Raw genomic sequence first — 22,334 nt, 5'->3', positions numbered from 1 at the left:
TTTATCAGTCAAAAGCAATTCACACTTCTATGTTTTTCTCTCACAACTCGCGCTCACAATTTAGAAGAAGAATCTATTTGTATGGAGAACAAGCAAAAGAACACAAACTCAATGCTTACGAATCTGAACGATTAAGAAAAAAAAAAAAAAAAAAAGAACATTCAAAGTTGATTTCAGATGCAGTAGAGTCTAATGAAAAGGAAAATAAAGGAAAAGAAGAACACAGAAATGAGAAACAATAAATATAATGGTCTTATATATTTGATTTTGTAGTAAAGGATAGTTAAGGCATTACATTTTTATTTAAAATAGATTTTGATTTAAATCCAAATTGACTAACAGAATCTTTATGAGAGTCTAACGGCAGAGACTAAACAGTTCACCAAGAAAAACGTTAGAGACTAAACAGTTCATCGAAAAAAAAGCTAGGGACCTTATCGTGTGTTTTTAAAAATATAGGGACTAAACAGTATGTTTTGTCAAAATATAGGGACTAATAAATTAATTACCCTTTAAACTAAGAACTTAAGCTAATCATTAAGGTCTAATCATAGATCTTATATTAATCTTTAAAAATATAAACAATTTTTAAAAACCTTGCCTATCAAATTAATGTAACAAAAAAAATAACTATGGTCGTATCAAAAAAAAAAAAAAATAGTCACATCAAAACTTTAAAGACCAGAAAATTGATAACATTAAATAAATATTATTGTTATAGTGATAGGATGCAGAATGCATTTATTATTAGAAATTTTTCTACCAAAGATGTACTTATATAAAAATTAGATGATTAATTCAAAATTTATTGCTTGCACTAAAATGCAAGTGTGAGGGAAACTTTTGTTTACTAAAGACAAAAAATATATAGTAGAAAGAAGTATAATACTGCTTTCAAAGAAAATATAAATATATATAAGGATCCGTTTTATCTGCTTTGTTATTACCATTTGTTGTTGGAAAATACTGGTTTTCTAAAAAGCAGGGATTCCGTGTTTAACTAAATACCTAAAACTCTTAGAAGCACAAAAAAAGCAACAATCAAACACCCTCTAGCTACTTCCCTTCCACCACCACCGCAATTGAATTTTAGCCTAATCTATCTAATATTTTTTGAATACTCTTGCACCAAATTTTCAGGGCTCAGAACACCGACAAAGTGGGTAGAATAAGAAGAAGATGCACAATAATTATTCTTCAACTGGGAATTCCAACAGGAAGCTGAAGAGAGGATTGGTTGTATTATTATGAGAAACTGTAGAAACATTATTTCACAACTAATTAATTTAGCAAGTACAGGCTTAACGTAAATGATCAGGATCCACCAAAATCCAAATGATGGAAGGACTCTGGGATACTTCTTACCAAATCTTAAAGAGAGATGAAGGTTTAGAGGTTCTGTTATTTCCTAGCCAATGCTGCATATGGATTCCAATTGCATTCAAATAAGCTCCACACTTTCCATGGAATCCAACCACTTTTCCCTCTGTGGTTGTTGATGTGAAAAATGTACCAATTTCTTCACCAAATGGACCATACTGTCCTCTGCTCGTATAAAATGTCACTGACTTTACAACTGTTTCCTTTTCCTCTTTACTCACTGCCCCATAGTACCCTGATATGCGTATCAATACTTCATGCGGGTGCTCCAATTTCACCTGCACAATTACCACCAACTCAATTTATCATAATCAACCTTATTTTAAAGGAAAAATAAAACATTATGAGTTAAATGTCTTGTTAGATCAATGGTTCAATGTGACAAACTGAAATATCATGAGCTCAATCATAAAACTCTAAAAAGAATAGTCACCATACTTTCTTTTATAGTTTAAAGAGATAAGGTCCAAATTTACCTCTAATGCTTCCGCGGAAGTGCAGATAAACATTTAATGTAAGAAATGGTAAAATTTTATCTTTAACGTTTCCAACTTGAGCAGTTTTAGCCCTAGGTAACAGTGCATGAAGCACTTTTGGACTCGTAACCGAATCCATAAAACAGGACTTTTACATGCTTCAGAGACGGGGGCATATGGGGTGCACTTGGAAACCACCCCCTTATAGGAGTGGTTCCTCCCCTTCTCATACCTCTATCTCATCTGCGGGATGTTGATTGCACGCCGAGTAGATTAAGGTTGTGCATTTTTCCCAAAAAATGGCGTCGTTTTGGCTTGGATGGGAGAAAAAGAAAATTTAAGCCCAGCTCATAAGCACTAGGGTTTATTTTTTGAATTTCAAAAAGTTAAATGCCGACTTCAGTCCAAAATTACTCTATATTAGAATTGTGGAGACAAAATTTTACCATTTCTTACATTAGGATATATCTACAATTTCCCAAAAATATTAGGAGCGAATTTGGACCTTATCCTTAGTTTAAAACATGAAATGGTCTTATTATCAAAAAAAACAAAACAACATGAAATGGTCTTACCCTATTTGTGGCAGTTCCTCCATGGCCTCCATGTTTCACAGACCAGACAGATTGTCCATTTCGATCATACTCTATCTGTATTGAACAAATAGCTTCAGCTCTAGTTATAAATATCTGTTTTATCCCAGAAAATACTCCATCGTCCCATGGTCTTCCTCCATCTCCACCCCAAGGCCCCGGACCGCATGGAGCTGGTTCTTTTACCACACCACAAGCAACCTGACAAAAATTAACAAACGTTAAACGAACCCATTAATTGTTTATGCTATTGTTTCCTTATTTGGTTTATATTTATGACATTATGTATTACCTCTTCGGTTGGTCCTCGTTTGGCAACTACTAGTTTATTGGACCAAGGAGAGTTATCAATCTCAGCAACATCTGATTCTGTTTTGACAATTGCATCAGAAAGATAATGCTTGGCAGGTTTCACTTTTCCTTCCAGCACTTGCACACCAATGGCGTCTAAGAAAAAACCCTCCTTTCCATGGAACCCAACAATCTTTCCTTCATATGGTTTGGTTGAGAAAGAGGGACCTTGTTCTTCCCCAAATGGCCCATGCTTCCCCTTGTTGGTGTAGAAAGTGAGTGACTTCATAATGTTAGGTCCCATGTACATTAGAGGACCATAGGTCCCTGATATGTGTGTGAGAATTTCGTATGGATAATCAAAAGTTATCTGCAGAAAGGGCATCAAGAAGATAACAAGAACATTATAAAGCCAAGAAACAATTTTTCAGTAAGAGGAACTATACATATAGAATAGGTGGAGTCACCTTGTCAGTTTTAAACCCTCCAGTTCCTCCATGTTTGCTTCCCCAAACAGCTTCCCCATCACGATCATACTGAACTCGCATATATACAATTCCAACATTGCGCGACAGATAAATTTGCCTGATTCCTGTGTAAATTCCATCATCGAAACGGGAGCCACCAATACCTCCCCAGGGACCATATGTTATCACCCCATCAACTTTTGAAGGCAGACTTTCGATTCTCGGTGTCTGGAATATTCAGGCTATTGGTTTAGAACTCGTAGGATATAAAAAATGAAAAAATATATGAATTGAGCATAAATTTGGAGACTCTAGATCCTCACCTTGTCATTAATTCCTGAATCACCAGATTCAAAAGAAATGTGTTTACGAGGTTTACTTTGCATAGGGCTGCCAAATTCCTCTTTCTGCCTCACAGCAACAACTATGTCATAATTGTTGCCTGCACTTCCTTGTATCACAGAGTAGCCCATATTTTCCGTCCCACTGTTGACAAAACTCTTTGCTTGAACAAGAGATTTGGAGCTCTTCTGCTGCTGAGAAGGCTTCAGGTATATACCAATTGCATCAAGAAACCAGCCACTCTTGCCATAAAAACCAACAATCCTGCCTCCAGTCATGGGAAAAGAGAAGTTTGTTCCTTGTTCAACGCCAAAGGGTCCATATGTTCTCTTATTGCTTTGGAAAGTAAGTGAACGAACAAATACAGGCCCCCATCCATTTACGTTACCATAGTGTCCATGGATGGAAGTAAGATACTCATTTGGATATTCAAGCTTGACCTGAGAAAATTGAATTCTTTGGCATAAATAATACATTCAAAAAATTCGATTGGTGTCTGTTTGGGTTCAAACAAGAAAACAACAAAAGCATAGCAGTAAGAAAGATCTAAAAAAGAAGAAGAATGGAGTGAATATATACTGAAATTCTCATATTTTTTTGTTCTCACTTAAACAAAGTTCTACAGACACTTAAATGTGAAAGTAATGCATAATCCTAAATCATAGCAACAACCAAAGTAGTGCAACACACATCTAGCAACATTTTAGGCACATCTAGCGGTGTCTAATATGACAAATAGGTAAATGGCAAAGAAACAATTTCATAGATCATGACTTGTTACTTACCTTGTCTACTTTGTTGCCTACATGTCCACCATGTTTCTCTGACCATATGGAAGTACCTTTCTTATCATACTCAATCTGGATAGAGTCAATACCTGGACCATGAGATATCACCAATTGCCTAACCGTGGAGTATACACCATCATCCCACTGTTGTCCGTCCTGACCACCCCAAGGCCCTACAGCTATGGGTTTCTTCTCGATGTCCTCACAGCTCTGCAGGGAGATTTGTTAGCCCAGCACAACAACTTCAAATAAAAAGCATCAAATTATATTTAAGAACTTTTTACCATTTGTCAGTGTAGACCTAAGGCTTGGAGAAGATCAAGAGTGAAGAGCTCAGGAAGTGGGTTTAGTGTCACAGGAAGCACAAGGGAAGATAAAAACCTGGCATTTATGAGAAGGAAAAGGATGTATTTGGTGAGTGGAAGTTTGTATAAAATAGCTAACTTTTTCAGAAGCAAATTCTCCATTCCACTACCAAGGGAAGCAATTGAAGAGACGAGAATCAGATCCAACAAAGATAAGAATTCACCATCATGACAAACAATTCCATGAATTTATAACCATCATATATTGGTTTTCTTTCTCATTGTTTATTAAATACCGTGCAGTTTGGTCAGTGCATGGAAATGCAAACAGCTAAGCCGTGTATTCCTTGCTTCAAATAATTAAGCTTTTACATATTCTAATAATCACTATACTATTACTAGCAATAAACTATGTGATTATAGAAATATCGTGAAGCAAACAACAATCAAATATCCCCTGGAAAAGATATTGTAGAATTGCTTTTAATTATTCCCTGCTAATAGCCACCTACGTACAGAAATTTTCCTTTTCAAAGAATTTTATGGTGGGGTATGGGCACACAAATGAGGTGGAGAATCTATTATAGATTGTTCCTTTAAATGGGTTCTTTCAACAATATAAAGTCTAAACGTAAACTCACTTGATACATCAGCTATCACTGATATAAGTGAGTCCGATTTATGAAAATAATAAAGGAAAAAAGCATCTTCAGATCCCTCATCTATTCGATTTTTGTTGATTAAGCTATTAATCTTTCAATTTGATGCATTGAACCCTCAATCAATTATAATCGCACACATTAAACCCTCGATTATCAAAAAAAATTAGCAGTGAATATAAAACTCAATTAAAAAATTTATTATTTTCTTCAGCATTTGAAACAACAGTTCAAAATCAGTTTTTTTTTTACCTACTTGATGTAGCTGTAAAAATACTGTAAAACCTCACTTTCAGCTATAAAGAAGATGCATATGAAATGTACAACAATTTTTTCAACTGAGTTTGATGTTGACAACTATCTTTTCTGTTAATCAAGGGCTCAATGTTGCGGATTATAATTGATCAAGAGCTCAATTGATCAAATTGGACCGAAAGCATAATCAACAAAAATCAAAAAATGTTTTTTTCCAATAATAAATTATTTCTATTAATGAAGGCCGATAATTTTTTCAATGCAACTAGTTCCGTCGGATTTACAGCATTTTCAATGGATGGACTCTGTTTTTGAAGTTCCCACTATGACCTATTCTAACATCTCTTTTTCAGTAAATATTACTCTTACAAAAACTTCACAAGAATGAATAAATATAGAGATAGTGAAAACCCTTTTTTCAAGATACTGGGAACTAACATAATATATATCTCTCTCTCTCTGCCGATTTTATCTGGATGATGAATGCTTGCCTGATTGTGCAATCCACTGCTTTGAGCTCAGCGGGGAAAACCACTGTCCCTCATCTGTGATCTAATGGTTCATATATCTTTGACCTTTTTGAAGTCATGTCCCTGGAAAATACTTTATGAGTCCAATTCATGACATGACAAAAAGCAATCTGCTACAATATTCTCTCCGTAAAAATAGAGGTGAATAGTAGAGTAATGATAATCACTTCTAGGAGGAACAACTTCTTACAGAATATCTCTACCACAAAAGAGATGTGGATGAAGATGTATGCTCCCCTGCAACAACTGTAATTTAGATGATGCTGACGGTTAAATCATTTAGCTCTTCACATGTTACATCTCTTCCTCCGAAGACAATATTTTCATGTAGAAGTTCTGCCTTTCCCGAATCTAGCATATGCACCAGCAAAGTACAAAAACTTCACTGAAAGAAGAATACATAACTGCAGTTAGCTGTAAAAATTCATAACCGGGGACCCCCAAACCATTGTTAAAAATAGTGGCAACTAAAAATAGCGAATTGGTAATACCTGATTCAACATAATCCATTCCAGATGGGGGCACAAAGTCATTGCCAGAAAAACTACGGATATGTCAAAATACCATCCAAGCTATGCAAATTGCAGTTAACCCATTTCTGGAAAACGGAAGGCAAAGGGTTAAATAGAAAAATTAATCATCTGTTATGAATCCAGATAAAAAATCAACTAGAATCGGTGTCCCAACTATCAGTTTGGAAAATACTATACCTGTTAACACAATTGTTGTTTGATGTACACTGGAATACCCTTTGCATTGTAAACCTGATTGGTGTACGTCCTTGGATGGTACTTTCAAGTTCCAAATGACTTCATCTCAAACAAAATGCAAGAGACACATAGGACCGCAAAGATTCAAATTGTCTGAATCTTATGGAGGTAGAGGCAGAAGCATATTATGGCAGCTTGAACAATAGCCAGAACGCTCATGAACCACTGTGGTGCACCAGAACAGAGTTTTCATCCATATTCAGTCATCACGTTCCACTCTACCAGTAATTCCTGCAGGAACAATGCCCAGCTTTGAAATGGTGGAAGCAATTTGAGTCACTCACATATATTTCACATCCATATTTCATAGAGATATATTTAGCCATGTTATGACAATCCCCACACATTCTCAGGTTTTTCACAATTCTTATGGTTTGAGGTGGAGAAGATGCACAAACAAAGGCAAATGCCAATGCAAGTTTTTCACTATGTATTCCAATAATTTCTTCCTTGTCTTCTTCCTCAATGGAAAACCCGTCCTGTAGATCATATGCTTTCATTTCTTTTGATATGCTTTCAACCCAACAAAATAGGAGGTCTGAGTATGATTTTGAACTATCACCAGAAACGAAAGAATGCACTACGTTTTTTACTTCAATCCAGCTATGTCCAACAAGTTTCACAACTTTGTTATCTTTCTCAAGCCTTTTTACTTCCAAAGAATCTTCAGCTCTTCCACAGAGTGTATATGCCTGAAAAACTAACCAGTGTATCAAAAAATTCTCTGGCTCTAGGTCAAGTAAATTTTTGCCTGCATGGATTGCCAATTCAAAATCTCCATGAATGAAGCAGGCAGTTAGTAAGGCGGACCAGATAGAGAAGTCAGGATTGACTGGCATATCGTCTATAAATTCCATGGCCTCTTTGAGCTTCCCAGAACGACCATACAAAACTATCATAGCTGAATAATGTTCTAAAGATGGTACAATGCAATAATCTTCCATCATGCTAGAGAAAGCTCTCTCCCCCTCATCAATCATTCCAGCAAGACCATATGCAAGGATAATGCTCAGGAAAGTACTTCTGTTTGGCTTAAATCCTAGCTTTCTCATCTGATCAACAAGATCAAGTGCAACATCTGAGCGACCAAGTAGAACATAACCAGCAATCAGTGAATTCCAGGTGATAAAATCTTTCGAAAATGTTCTATCAAATATAATTCTTGAATATTCTAGCTTCCCCGACTTTGCATAAGTGTCTATCAGCGAATTTGTAATATGGAGCACAGATTCTAAATTTCTTCGTAATATACAAGCATGGATCTCTTTTACCTTATTTAGAGCAAGTAAACTTGCAAAAGCAGGTAAAACACTCAAAATGGTAACAGAATTGGGACTGAAAAAATTAAATTGCATTTGTCGAAACATGCTCAATGCCTTGTGTTTTTGTTCAATTTGCAAAAAACCAGAAATAAGAGAGTTCCATGATGCAGTATCCCTCTTGATATTTCCATCCTTTTCCATCCTCCAAAATATATCCATGGCTCGATCCTCATCTCCATTTTGTATATATCCCGATATCATGTTATTCCACGTGATGGCATCAGGTTGCATTTCAGATTCTTGCATTTTCATGAAGAGCCCATAAGCTTTACCACAATATCCAGCTTGACAATACCCTCCAATCATCGAGTTCCAACTCCAAACATCTTTCTCTGACATCATATCAAATACCTTCCAAGCAGATTCTAGCTCCCCACACTTAGAGTACATGTCAATGAGTGAATTGCAAATTAGCATATCATCAAAAAAACCCATCTTAATAGCAACCGAGTGAGATTGTAACCCTTTATGTAAGGATTTTGAAAATGCACATGCTGAAATTACACTAGCAATAGTTATTCCATTTGGTTCAACCCCAGCTAAAATCATCTCACAGAACATGTCCAATGCCTCAATTGTCCTACTGTTCTGGGCAAGTCCTGATATCATAGACGTCCAGGTGACAACATCAGGATTTACCCCAGACCTTTCCATCTTCTTCATCAATTCCATTGCAATGTCAGAAGACCTTGTCTGGTTATAACCAGCAATCAATGTATTCCAAGTCACCAAACATGGTTCAATCCCTTCTTCACACATTGCATCAAACAATCTTTGAGCTTCCTCAATCTCGTCATTTTGGCAATACCCAGATATCAAGGAATTCCAAGCCACTCTATTTCTTCTATCTGTGCTCTCAAAACACTTTTTAGCCAAGCTCATATTACCACACTTCGCATACACAGCCAAAATCGAATTATTAACAAACGGGTAAGTATCAATTCCACATTTGATCGCCAGACAGTGTATCATTTTTCCTGTCTGGATATCCCCACAATTTCCACACGCCTGCAATATCTTAGGCACCAAAAACCAATCGGGTAAACAATTGTCTTCTATCATCATATAAAAAATTTCCACAACTTCCTTCCACCTGTGCTCTCTCGAATACGCACCGATCATCGCGGACCATGTGTACAAGTTTCTCTCACGCATTTGGTCAAACAGCTTACGTGCATCACTTAAGCAGCCGCATTTGGCATACATGCTGACTAACTTGGTCTCAAGGAAGGGGTTTTTATCTTCAACCAAATGAATGTGGGCATGGACTTTGCGGCCAAGAGTAAGAGAATTAGAGTCAATGCAGGACTGAAGTAAATTGAGGAAGGTTTTAGGGCTTAACCTGGATCCATGTTGAGCTAAAGATTCTAGGGCTGTTATGGCCTCATCTAAGCGACCAATTTTGCAGAGATGATACAATTGAGAATCGGTAATTTTCTGGCGAGCATTATTGGTGAAGGAGATAGAGGATTTGGTGGCTTTAGGCAGTGAGAAATCTGAAAGAGTGTCTTGTTTATTTACAGCTGGTACGGGGAAATTTGCAACGGAGGGTATGATCAAATTCTCCATATTTCAGTGATAGTGGTGGAGCTGAAAGAGGAATAGCGGGAAAGTTTCTGCGCGGTATTCCCACCATATCCACAAGAATTATGCCACATCTCCATTCACGATGGATAAGGGTATCCAGTAAAAGGAAAACGACACGTCAGATTACCGACCATACGGATTGGTTCTTGGAACGGAGTGAGAATAATATTCTTACTGTGCCTTATATTGTCAAAGTTTATCGCTGTAAAAAAAACAAAGATTTAATTTATTAAAAACAAAATAAACATAATGTTTATTTTGTTTTTAATAAAATAAATTTTAATTTGTTTTTTTTATAATTGGATAAGATTTAATTTATTAAAAACAAAATAAACATAATGTTTACTTTTTTTTTAATAAAATAAATTTTAATTTGTTTTTTTTACAATTGGACGAGCTTACATTGTCAAAGTTCATCACTATCCAATAGTAGAAAAAACAAAATAAAGCTTACTTTATTAAAACAAAGTAAATTATACATATATTACTTGATTTTTATTTTAAACTTGAATAGTTTTTACTAACGTTATTTTGTTGGTTTTTACATTTTTCCTTTTGCATTATTTTTAAATAATATATTAAATATTTGAATAATTAATTTTAATAATTAAAATTTTAAAATATATAAAAAAAATATAATTATTTAAAAAATAAAATTAGATATTTTTTATTCGATTTTATTTCATTCATTCCAACAAACATAATATTAATAGTATTATTTTTAAGAAATATATATTCTATTTCTATATTTATAAAAAATATATCGTGAACCAAACGACGCTATATATTAATATATGTTGTTGAATAAAAATGGGAAATTGTTGTTTTAACTTTTAAAAATTAAGCCTTCCATCTTTAATCATTAGGCAAGTTGAGCTCTTCCTTATGTAAAAATTAAGATCAGACACTCAAATTTTAAATTTTTAAAAATCCAAATATTGCTAAAAAAATCATTAATAAAAGTTAGAAACTTAGAATATAATATAAAACAAATAAAATCATGAGATCTTAAAAATCATTCCATCAGTCTTGATATAGAGTATGCAGTTTAAGCAAATTCATAGGCTACACTATTCGCAGAACGGTTAACGAAATTGACACTAACGTTATTTAAAGAACTTAACAGATATTTGCACTTTTCTAATATAAAACCATAAGTAAACCTAAAAGGTCATTCCCTAAGATTAAGTATCTTACCAGTATCCGATTCAATCTCACATCTTCTCAAACTTTATTTTTTAATCAACTTAGTGCTTCCTTTATACTCACTGCTTCTCTATCTCTAACTTGATAGTTGCCTTGGAAAAGTTTAAAAACCGCACCACAGAACTGGCCTTCACTATTAGAAAGTACATTCCCATTTTTTTAGGGTTAATTACAAATAACTACCATGTGGTTTGGCCGATTTGCGATGTGGTACCTGTGGTAATTTTTTTGCAAACATAACCCTGTGGTTGTCACCGTTAGCAAAATCAAGGCAAATTGATGGAAACTGTTAAAATGATGACGTGGCAGAGGGGTAATTTGGGAAAAACGAATTTTATTTTATTTTTTATTATTTTTCTTTCTCCCTCTCCTCAATCCTTCTTCTTCATTCTTCTTCATCTTCTTCTTCCATTGTTCTTCATCATCATCATCTTCTTCTTCCTCCTCCTCCTCTCTTTTCTTCTTCTTCTTCCTCCTCTATCTCCTCTTCTTCCTTTTTTTTCTTTTTCTATTTTTTTAAATTCTGGAAGTTTTCCAGAATTCTGGAAATTTTTCAGAAATTTCCAGAATTCTGGAAATCCATCTGGAAATTCCAGACGTGAACATCTGAGAATTTCAGAATTTTTAAAAAAAAAGAAGAAGAAGAAAAAGAAGAATGGAAGAAGAAGGAGAGAGGAGAGAGAAGGAAGAAGAAGGAGAGAGGAGAGAGAAGGAAGAAGAAGAAGAAGAATGGAAAAAGAAGGAGAGAGGAGGAGAGAGAAGGAAGAAGAAGAAGGTCAACTAAAAAAGTAAAAAAAACAAGTCAATTTTTTTTTCCCGAAAATGCCCCTTTGATTTAACAGAATTTTTACCGTTTTCTTGATTTTGCTAACGATGACAACCTCGAGATTGTGTTTGCAAAAAAAAATACCACAGGTACCACATCGAAAAATCGGCCAAATCACAGTGTAGTTATTTGTAATTAACCATTTTTTTAACATTGTTTGCAGACCAATCTGACATAAAACAAGTCGCTTTAGCTAACACATCGGCAACATTGATTGCAGACTGTTTGATAAAAGATACATTACTATTCTTATGTGGTAGGCTCACAAAGGTTGTGTTCTTCGCAATTCATAGCAACAAGGAATAGTATCATCTCTTGCTATATCGACCATTTACTTACCGAGGGTCTTAATATGAGGGAAGTCTTTAGTTGGATTAAAAATTATGGTCTCAACGATATCATTATCGAAACAAACTCACAACTTCTAATATTGCTTTTAGAGTTTGGAAAAGGAATAATAAGTGTGTCATTAATTGTCTTAATATATCTAAAAAATAATAAATATGAATATATATTCTCATTGAAAATGTTCAAGCCCATCCGACACATCTAGACTGGCCCAAGTTTGCCTCATTTTTTTTCTTTGATAATTTTTGTTTATCAGAAAAAAAAAAAAAGAATAGACAAGAAATTACAATTTATTTTATAAATTATAAATAAGATTGGCTGGTTCAGCACAACCCGTTTATTAATATTCATTATTTTTTATTTTTTAAATGTAAATTTTAATTTTATATATAAAAACTTATTCGGATTCGACCTGAGATTTAGTTTTTAAGTCTGGCCCCCTAAATTAACAATAGTCTAAACTAAGTTGGAATTTGATTAAGTATTTTTAGACGAAAGTCCATTATATCCTACTTCAGCCCGACCTGGCCTATGAACTATGTCCAACCGTTGAATAAATTGATATAAAAAAGTTAAAAACTAAAATATCCCTAACGATAACTTTGTGTTTTTGACGTTAATTAATAAGAATTCAAAATTATACTCACCAACTAATATATTTAAAATATACATTTTTAAAATTGATTAAACTAACTGTTATGGCTCTTTTGTAGTGGAAATAGAATTATGCGCGTGCCATTGGTTAATAGTATAAGAGCACTTCAGAATGCGTCGAATCTGGGAATCAAACGATTGTTAGGAATAAAATGAACCGAATAATTCCTTAAAATCCGGAGTATCAAGAGGTAAACCAAAGAAAAATAAGTAACTTGCAAGAAGGTTACGAAATTGTAAGAAGGCCGGAAATGTAAAGTATAAGAACTGAAATTTGATTGTTTGAATAAACTAAAAATTACAAGGAAATGTATTGAAATTCAAGAAAAAGTAGAGAAATTCAAAATTGAAAGTAAAATTCTATAGAGTTTAAGCTTGATTTCGGATTTTTAGTTGTCCCCAAACGAGGAGGAGATTAGCTTTTACAGACCCTTTAGGTGGATCCTCTTCCAATTAAAACATTATGGATATGCTAGAACTCGAACTCAAGATCTACCTTAAATGACTTAAGACTCTTAAGCATTCAATAATTGGTTGGTATTAATTAATTAATCTACTCATATAATAAAAAAATTTATCAAATTATACATTAATTCTAATAATACAAATAATTAAAAATAGTGTGTACATACAATGTATAAGCATTTTTATAAAATCTAACTTACAATAAATTGAGTGCATCATTTTTATATTATTATAGGTAAAAAGAATTAATTAAGTCTTGATTAATCCTTGAACTTTTTATGGTGTTAGAAAATCCTCATTTTTAATTTTCACACACATTAAAATGGGAATTGAAAATTGATTGACATGTCATAAAGATACTATTGTATCACGTCAGTAAAATCAACATGTCACATCATAAAAATAACATAACATATCATCAAAACATCAACATTTCATTTTGTGGCCGCATCAAAGTCAACTATATCTCTATTTGCAAATCAAAATGGGTTTTATTTGCATTTTTTCCTATGTTATATATAATTCAAATAAGTGGTTAAAAGTGTTATTAACAAGTTGATGAATCAATTTGTTTGTGATCTAACTTGTTTGTTCATGTTAATTGTGTCGATTCATTATGAACTAAATCCATTAAATTTTAACTTTAATTCATTTAATTTATGACTTATGTGGATTATGTTATTATATCATAATTCTTTTTCAAAAGCTAATATGATATGTTTTATTTAGGAGCACTACACACATTCGCAAAATATAGTAGTCCTTCTAGTCACTTATGTAACAACTACCAATATAAGTGGGATAAATTACACCTATGGTCATTAAATTTCATTCATTTTCACTATATAACCACTAAATTTTAAAACATAACATAAAAGTCACTCAATTTTACACTTTCTAACATTATAACCACTAAAGTTTAACTAATGCGCCAAATGATTGTTAACGAACTCAAAATAAAAACGTTCAAGAATTAAAATTGTTTACAACAACGTTACCATGAAACCACATCTTTTATTTTTCAAACTTACCATTTTCAGTACTCTCTCTAAAAATTCACTCTCTCCTAACTAAACATCTAAATAACCCCAAAACGAAAATTAAAAATTAAAATTGATTAGAATATCATCAATTCTTTCAATTTTTATTTTACTGTCAGTAACGGTCATTTTAAAGCTTTAATTGAAGTTGAATGAATATAATGTTAGAAAGTATAAAATTGAGTTATTTTTATTTTACGTTTTGAAATTTAGTTGCAATACAATGAAAATGAGTAAAGTCCATGCATATAGCTTACCCAATATAAGTTAGTAAAGGGGTGCTTAGTGATGATCATCATCTTACAAACAACCTGCCTTGCAGAGGTTCTTATATTCATCAATTACTAATATTTATTACTATGATGATACTTTATTTTCATCAGCATACATTGATACAAGCAACGGAAGACATATAATTTATGTTGCACAAGTTAATTAAACAGCTTATTCATAATATTTTTGATAATTGGTCGTTCTCCGAAGCTTTCACGTTCACGTTCACCGGACCATTGTTGCATATGCACTCCAATACCATTCAAGTAACATCCACTCCTCCCATGGAACCCCACAACCTTACCTTGTGCCTTTGAGGATGTAAAAAAAATCCCAAATTCCTCTCCAAATGGACCATATTTCCCCTTGTTTGTAATGAATGTTAGGGACCTTATTACACTGTTGCAATCATCCCCAGTAAATGACCCATGATACCCATTCACACTTGTAAGAATCTCATCTGGGTAATCAAACTTTATCTGCTTTCATTAACACAAAAATGAGTTAATTGAATAGATTATAAAACAAAAAAAAAACATTAATTATAATGTTTACCATGTGAGAAGTTCCTTCACTTCCACCTCCATGTCTAGCTGACCAAACGGATTGGCCATTTCTGTCATACTCAATTTGAATACAGTATATAATAGATTCTCCTTTTGCCAAGAATATCTTCTTAATCCCATAGAATATTCCATCATCCCAAGCCTTACCTCCATCTCCACCCCATGGCCCTGAACTCCATGAACAAGCCAAGGGTTCTTTCACCCTTCCAGGGGCAGGAATAACCTCATTTATTTTGTTGGAGGTTTCACAGGGAGTGCGAGAATCTACTACAGCATGGACACCGATACTGTCTATGAACCATCCATTTCTTCCATGGAATCCAAGAATTATTCCAATGTTGGAGGAAAATGAAATCCCTTGTTCATCACCAAAAGGTCCATACTTTCTCTTGTTGGTGTGAAATGTCAAGGATTTTATAACAGTTGGTCCTCTTAAGATTGTTGATCCATAGTATCCACTTACTTGAGTTAAGATTTCAGATGGATAATCAAAAGCTATCTGTTCCAATCGTACAATAAACTAAATTAACACAAGTGAGCTAGACATATAGAGAAATTGAAGTTAATAAAAAATTTCTTTTTTTTTTGGTCATCACCTTGTCTAATCTAATGCCTCCGCTGCCACCATGTTTGTTTCCCCAAATTGCTTGGCCATTCAAATCATAACAAGCTCGAATGGAAACAATACCTCCATAGCGTGTTAAATGAACTTCACGTACACCTGTATAGACTCCATCATCAAATATTATTCCACCATTACCACCCCAAGGTCCATCCGAAATTGCCTGTCTTGGCTTCACTGGTCTCACAATGGTTGGGTTACTATTAAACACCACCTGCAGATTGTTTATGTGCAGTTCAGAGTCATAAGTAGTGTCTTTTCTTCTATCATAAGTTGGAGCTGCTGCATATGTTTGCTGATATGGTAAAATATTGGATGGAGGACATTGTTGCACAAGACAAGTTTGAGCTGCTGCATATGTTTGCTGATATGGTAAAATATTGGACGGAGGACATTGTTGCACAAGAGGTTTTAAGTAAAATCCAATTGAATCTAGATTCCAACTGCTCCGGCCATGGAAACCAACCACTTTGCCACAAGATAATGGAAATGAAAAATGTGTTCCGTGCTGAATACCAAAAGGTCCGTACTTTCTTTTGTTGCTTTCAAACATAAGTGAACGAACAAGTATTGGACCAAAATCAACTACGCAACCGATATGGCCACTTACAGATACAAGATATTCATCTGGATAATCAAACTTCACCTGAAAAATGAGGAGGTGATATCATATTATTCTCATATGTTATAGCTAGAAAGGAAGGAACATATATAATTAAATGACGGGACAACCTTATTAGTTCTGACACCGCCGGTTCCGCCGTGCTTGTCGGACCAGACAGAGGTGCCATTTTTGTCGTACTCAAACTGAATGGAATCAACTGCAGCTCCATGGCAGATTATTACTTGCTTTACAGTGTTGTAAACTCCATCATCCCACCGAACTCCATTCTGGCCTCCCCATGGTCCAACACAAATGCGGTTGCTCTTGGTTCCTTCATTACTCTGTCTCAGGCTCAGCAATTAATATATATAAATTTAAGCAGATTAAAAATAATTAAATCAAATCATAGAAGAGTTAGTTACCATAGTATATGAAGAATGAAGAGTAGTGCAGGCAAAGGGATGGAAATGATATATGGAAATCTAGTTACTGCTTTGCTAAGTTGAAGCTATGAGGAATATATAGAAAAAAGTTTAAGTTAATCTAGTTATTGCTCCAATATTGACCAGAAAAAAGATGGAATCCAATTATCAGATAACCCTCTTGTTGATTAGAGAAAACGCAATCCAAGGTGTCCCAAGAATACACCGCCTTTTTTCAGGAGTTGTTTGATCAGTAATACTTTTATGTAATATATTCTCATCATAGAAGAATTTGCAAACGTGGCTATTCCAGTATTGCTTAATATTCTAGGGAATAAATATCTGCCTAATATTCTAGGGAATTTCTATCACTTTTATGATATCCTGGTGGATAAATTACACCTATGGCCCTTCAATTTTGTCTTACTTTCTTTATGACCCCGGAACTTTAAAATTGGACATAAAAGTCCGTGAACTTTGCCATTTACTAACATAAAAGCCATTTAACCTTTGATCACTCCAATATCAAGTAACCCTCCATTTTATAACTGATCGAAATGATATTCTAAGCAACTTTATTTCTTGAACTTTTGGGTATTAAGGTCATTTAGGTGTGTTTTATTAGGAAAGAGAAAACCCCGAAAATAATGATTTTGGAAATCGGAAACGTGGTTCCATAAAAAAATGTGGTTCTAGACAACTTTAATTTTGAACTTTTTCATTTTTGAGGTTGTTTAACGTTTTTGAAGTTCCAGGACCATAATGAATCAGAATAATGAAAATAAGACCAAAGTTGAGAGATCATGGGGTAATTTACCTTATTCTGGTAGGGAGCATCATTCTTTTGTCCTTCGAAGGCCATCTTTCAACTGGCATAGGTGCTTTTTTTTCTGAATTTATTTTGGATACGTACATTTTCTTAAGACAACTTTAACCTGAAAACCTTCTCTCTATACTCCTTCCAATAAGTCTCCTAAGCCATCTATAGTTTTTCTTTAATTATCTATCTACCACTATTAAAAAAAAACAATAAATTTCAAGCAATCACAGGATTTTAATTTTCATATTAAGTAGTATTTAGAGAAATTTTGCATATTTTGTTTAGATTATGAAGTAGTATTTAGAAAGTTGGGATATCATCAGCTAGATGCATTTCCGTTTCAACCAAACATAAACCCTTATGATTTTTAACCAAGAAGAGTGAAATTAGAGATTACTACCTCCTATAGATACACTAACAGGGTCATCTCGTCCACCACCAAATGCTTCCAAATTCACCAAAAATGGCATCTGCACTAACGGTGGTTTTCACCTGGTCAGTGATCGACCAAGTAAATTTAGTCAGTCACCATTAGATCTACAAGGTGTAAATCTAAGCCTTAGGATACTTTTAATCTCCACCACATGATTTTAATAAGCCTTGATCTAATGGTGACTGACCAAATTCACTTGGTCAGTCACTGATCAGGTGAAAATTACTGCTGCACTAAATGCAACTTCAGTGGCTTCCCTGTAAGAGAAGAGAGCAAAATGAAAAGCAACTAATTACCACATCAGCTGTCTACAAAATCACCTACAGATCAATTTGACTTGGATGTTAAAGAACAATTGAAACAAAAGTATTAAAGAAAAAATCAAGCATATTTGAAGTTTAAAATCTACTTCCAACTCGCTCTTTTGAAACTTCTATTAAAGGTGAAAAAGTAAAAACATAAAAGAAAAATTATGAAATATTATGCCAGAAAGTTCAAATAGAAAAACTACAGTACATGCTTGCACAATGAAGCTAAAATATTTTAAGATAAAAGCGGAATTCATACTGTAAAAGAACAATGAAAGGAAAATAAAACTTATATCAGACAAGGTTCTTGTATTTTGAAGATTAAATTTCTTTGAACTTTGCTATAATTGTTTACTGCTACCTCAATGCATACTCTTAAACCAAACTCCATGTTTTCACTTCTCTCTTTCTAGCAAAACTTGAAAGTTTAAAATTCTTCAATGGAGGGACAAGCTATTTTCATAAGCTAATGAAAAATTAATTCATATAGTTAAATGTTTTTTCAAGTAAACAATCGACTGAATCGTTCCAAAGAATGAGAAGGAAAAAATATAAGATATAATTACATAACTATTATCTTAAAAAAAATTCAAACTCATACCTCATAAGCACAAGTAGTACTATTAGCTTCATCAAATTGCATTTGGGAGTGTAACAACTTGGTGGCTGAACATTGGAACTTCAGCATTAGTCTTCATATTTTGAATCACTTGTACATTTTGAAGGCATGGGATTTACGTTCCGGCTGCTCTGAAAACTAGTTACTATACTGCTAATGGCTATGTTGCACAAAAACATCATTTCTAAAACATAACCTTCACAAATAGTCTTCAAACGAAAACGGACACGGACACAGAAACACTACTAAAGAGGAGTTTCCATGCAACATAGCTATTTGGTGAATGGAGTGCATCTAGATCCTTTCAACTATCTCTTATTATGCAAATATTGTTCTCCCATTACAGTAAAGTATAGCATCGGATATAGGTGATGTCTCTTCCCACTTTCTGGCCAAATAATACTTTGATAGGCTGAATTTGTGATATTCATGAACAATTTCTTCTGGTTGACATTGGAGTGGTTATCAACCAACACTTGTAGAACTAATCCCATATTTTGAAGATGTGTCTCCCAAGAGCTGATCTATATCACTAGCTGTCAAAGAAGAGTTGGTTGATATAGATCAGCTCTTAGGGGACACATCTTTAGCACTTGGTAAAAGTGATAGGCAGCATATCCAATTTTTGCCAGTGATCTGATAGACATTGGTAAAAGTTAAAGACAGTATGTATGTACAGCCTCGTAAAATTGTTAAAAGTTATCAAGCAAGTACTGAACATTTGTTAGTTTGGTTCTTAACGAACAGAACTACAAAACTAACCCAATAGAAATTTTTTTGAAGATAAGGAACCAAACCAGATTGAATTTTGTGTTATAACCGAACACAAATGGACCATTGATTCAGTTTGGTTCCGCACAGATATAACCGAAATACATTAAGCTTTCCATTTCATGATGACCAATGTTCTAAAATTCAATCTTATTTATCCCCAATCTCAAAAGTATACCTAATTTGAAGCATTTTCAACATTCCTTAACATATAGGTTTTGTTACTTCAGTAACCCCAAAAAAGATAAATGCAACAATCATAATTCATGCACCGTCATCAGTTAACTAAAAAACTGTAGTTGAAATTCACACAAAAAAGAAGCTCTAAACTTGACCACCAAAAGCTAGATTCTAAATTTATAATCTTCTCAAAGGTTATGTACATAAACACTCAAAGCTGCACGTTTACTCAGTCAAAAGCAACAGGGTGCTAAACATGAAAATTCAAAGCATGATAGAAACAAAGAGTTAGAGATTTAGGGATTACAAACCTTAAATTCCTTTTCACTTCTCACGAAGTGGACCGGTGGTAGGGAATAGACAAGTAGCGTTTGGGAATTGACTTGGGGAAGAATTGTCTAAATCTAATTATCTAAAAAAATTTTGGTAGAAAATCTAATTATCCAGCGCAAAAGTCAAAACGACAGAGTTTAGTTTAGGCGTATACATTCATGGGCCGGGGTTGAACGGGCTTAGACCGGAGTTAACAGACTTCCATCTAAAAATACTCGATCCATGACTAGTTTAACCCATTTGGATTTGAAATTTCAAATCCAACTAATATGAATCTACTTCCAAAAATAAAATTAGAAATTTAATAAAAAAAAATTGAATTCCTACTTAGAAATAAATAACATAAATTCTAACAAATATCTTAAGTTCTTTATTTTAAAATAATATACAAAATGCAATGCAATACTTGGGGATGATTTTGATAACTTGTGGTTGTATCCAATCCTCATCCTAGTACCTAGTATTTCTTTTGATACTTTGCACCTCTTTACCTAAAAACATTAAAAACATTTAAAAATATGATAACAACCCAAATTATTCTTGAATAAGGAATAAGGGAAAATTAATATAAATAATGGCAACCCATTATTCCTTCTAAAAGAGATATTTATGCATGATTAATGTGGAATTAATGACAATTATTGCAGGATCAATGCAGGGGTGAATATGCAAATAATGGAGAAAATGAAGGAGTTTCTAGCATTATGCCACACCACGTGTACCATGGCGAGATATGCCATAACGAGATACGCCCGATGAGAGCGAGTAATGGGGACCCGCCATAGCTCTCAAGGAAAGCGTACATACGCCTTGACTGATCTAAGAATACCAAAAGGCGCATTTATTACCATCCATGAATGAGAATAAATACAAGGGAAAAGTATAAAAATAAACCTTGTGGTTACGCCCATTTTCGAACAACACCCATGTGGTTTAAAAGTTTGCAAAGTGGTACCATGTACTTCATTCCGTTAGCAAACACATACCAAATTGACTAACGGTGTTAAAAGTCAAAGGGAAAAGAGTTAATTTGGTACTTATATTTATTTATTTTTATAAATTGACCCCCTTATTATCTAATTATCACAAACAAACCACAAAATAAAAAATAAAAGTCAAATATACAATTTTCTCCATCTTTTTAATTTTTTTTCTTCTTTCTCTCTTCTCTCTCTCTAAAATAAAGCTATCACCATCAATTCTGTTGTAGTCTCTTAATGGTTATTTTAGTAAGAGTTTTTGTGCTTGTTCATTCAAGCAGTTGTGAGGATAGAGACCTCAAATTCTTAACGTTAGCAGTTGAAGAAGCATACAAAGGTGTTGAATGCGGCCATGGCTTCCCTTTTGGTGCAGTTATTGTTCGTAATGATGAAATTGTCGAGGATTTACTGTTGAAAATTAACCGATCAGTATCAAAATAGTTATCAATGGCTTACATCCGCAGTATCTCCACCAGGGCAAACCTTCTTACACGACGGTGCCACCCATCATTTGGTTACGTTCTTCATCGTGAAGATGATACCAAACATGATTCCATCCCCAAACGACCATCTTCGCACTATGGGACTAGCAATTTCTTTACTAATTCATCCTTACTTGGTAGGATATGCATTGATTTCTCCTCTCTTTCACCAAAAATTGGAATCATAGCTTCCGTTTCTCGGCATCTGTCAACCACTATTGGTGAAGGGACGGAAAAAATTGAGTTGATCGTTGATGTTCTTTCTGATACCTCTGTACAAGCTGATGTTGCCTCGCAGGGACCTGCTCTCAATGAAGTTGATATTGCTGCTGCTGATTCTTTTTTCCCTGTTGCTGTACTTCAACATTTTATCGATGCTGTCCATTCCTTTACCGGCCTTAACTGGTAAGTATCTGCAGAGCTACGTTAAGAATTTGAGGTCTCTATCCTCGATAGCTGCTTGAATGAACAATCACAAAAACTCTTACTAAAATAACCATCAAGAGACTACAACAAAATTGATGGTGGTAGCTTTATTTTAGAGAGGGAAATTAAAAGAGAGAAAAGAGAAAGAAGAAAAAAAATTAAAAAGATGAAAAAAATGAAAAAAATGGTAT

The 22,334-nt window shown here is 34.0% G+C and overlaps 2 protein-coding genes across 8 annotated transcripts; both read right to left on the bottom strand.

Annotated features, from left to right (window-relative positions):
- Nucleotides 1–1,219: 1,219 nt before the first annotated feature.
- LOC136235283 (jacalin-related lectin 3-like) lies at nt 1,220–9,817 on the bottom strand. Of its 6 annotated transcripts, none has more exons than XM_066024885.1 (11): nt 6,797–7,059; nt 6,578–6,684; nt 6,277–6,471; nt 5,995–6,149; nt 4,622–4,718; nt 4,335–4,547; nt 3,531–3,989; nt 3,208–3,435; nt 2,742–3,110; nt 2,432–2,650; nt 1,220–1,658 (listed from the first exon to the last, which is right to left on the bottom strand). In XM_066024885.1, exons 5-11 carry the CDS (start codon nt 4,622–4,624, stop codon nt 1,362–1,364), a joined length of 1,788 nt encoding a protein of 595 aa, XP_065880957.1. In that variant the 5' UTR covers nt 4,625–4,718; nt 5,995–6,149; nt 6,277–6,471; nt 6,578–6,684; nt 6,797–7,059; the 3' UTR covers nt 1,220–1,361. The 6 variants fall into 6 exon arrangements, 4 of the variants coding, with proteins under 4 accessions (XP_065880957.1, XP_065880958.1, XP_065880960.1 ...); XM_066024886.1 differs by having other exon boundaries at nt 6,048–6,149; XM_066024888.1 differs by lacking the exons at nt 4,622–4,718; nt 5,995–6,149; nt 6,277–6,471; nt 6,578–6,684; nt 6,797–7,059 and adding an exon at nt 7,843–9,814 and having other exon boundaries at nt 4,335–4,538.
- Nucleotides 9,818–14,604: 4,787 nt separating this feature from the next.
- On the bottom strand, nt 14,605–20,301 carry LOC136235284 (jacalin-related lectin 3-like). Of its 2 annotated transcripts, XM_066024890.1 has the most exons (7): nt 20,234–20,301; nt 18,954–19,607; nt 18,012–18,301; nt 16,498–16,710; nt 15,740–16,411; nt 15,133–15,642; nt 14,605–15,056 (listed from the first exon to the last, which is right to left on the bottom strand). In XM_066024890.1, exons 5-7 carry the CDS (start codon nt 16,316–16,318, stop codon nt 14,736–14,738), a joined length of 1,410 nt encoding a protein of 469 aa, XP_065880962.1. In that variant the 5' UTR covers nt 16,319–16,411; nt 16,498–16,710; nt 18,012–18,301; nt 18,954–19,607; nt 20,234–20,301; the 3' UTR covers nt 14,605–14,735. The 2 variants fall into 2 exon arrangements, with proteins under 2 accessions (XP_065880962.1, XP_065880961.1); XM_066024889.1 differs by lacking the exons at nt 18,012–18,301; nt 18,954–19,607; nt 20,234–20,301 and adding an exon at nt 16,792–17,268.
- Nucleotides 20,302–22,334: the final 2,033 nt, after the last annotated feature.

This window comes from Euphorbia lathyris, chromosome 7, assembly GCF_963576675.1.
Source record: "Euphorbia lathyris chromosome 7, ddEupLath1.1, whole genome shotgun sequence".
NCBI lineage: Eukaryota > Viridiplantae > Streptophyta > Magnoliopsida > Malpighiales > Euphorbiaceae > Euphorbia > Euphorbia lathyris.
This window is presented reverse-complemented; position numbering and strand designations above follow the sequence as displayed.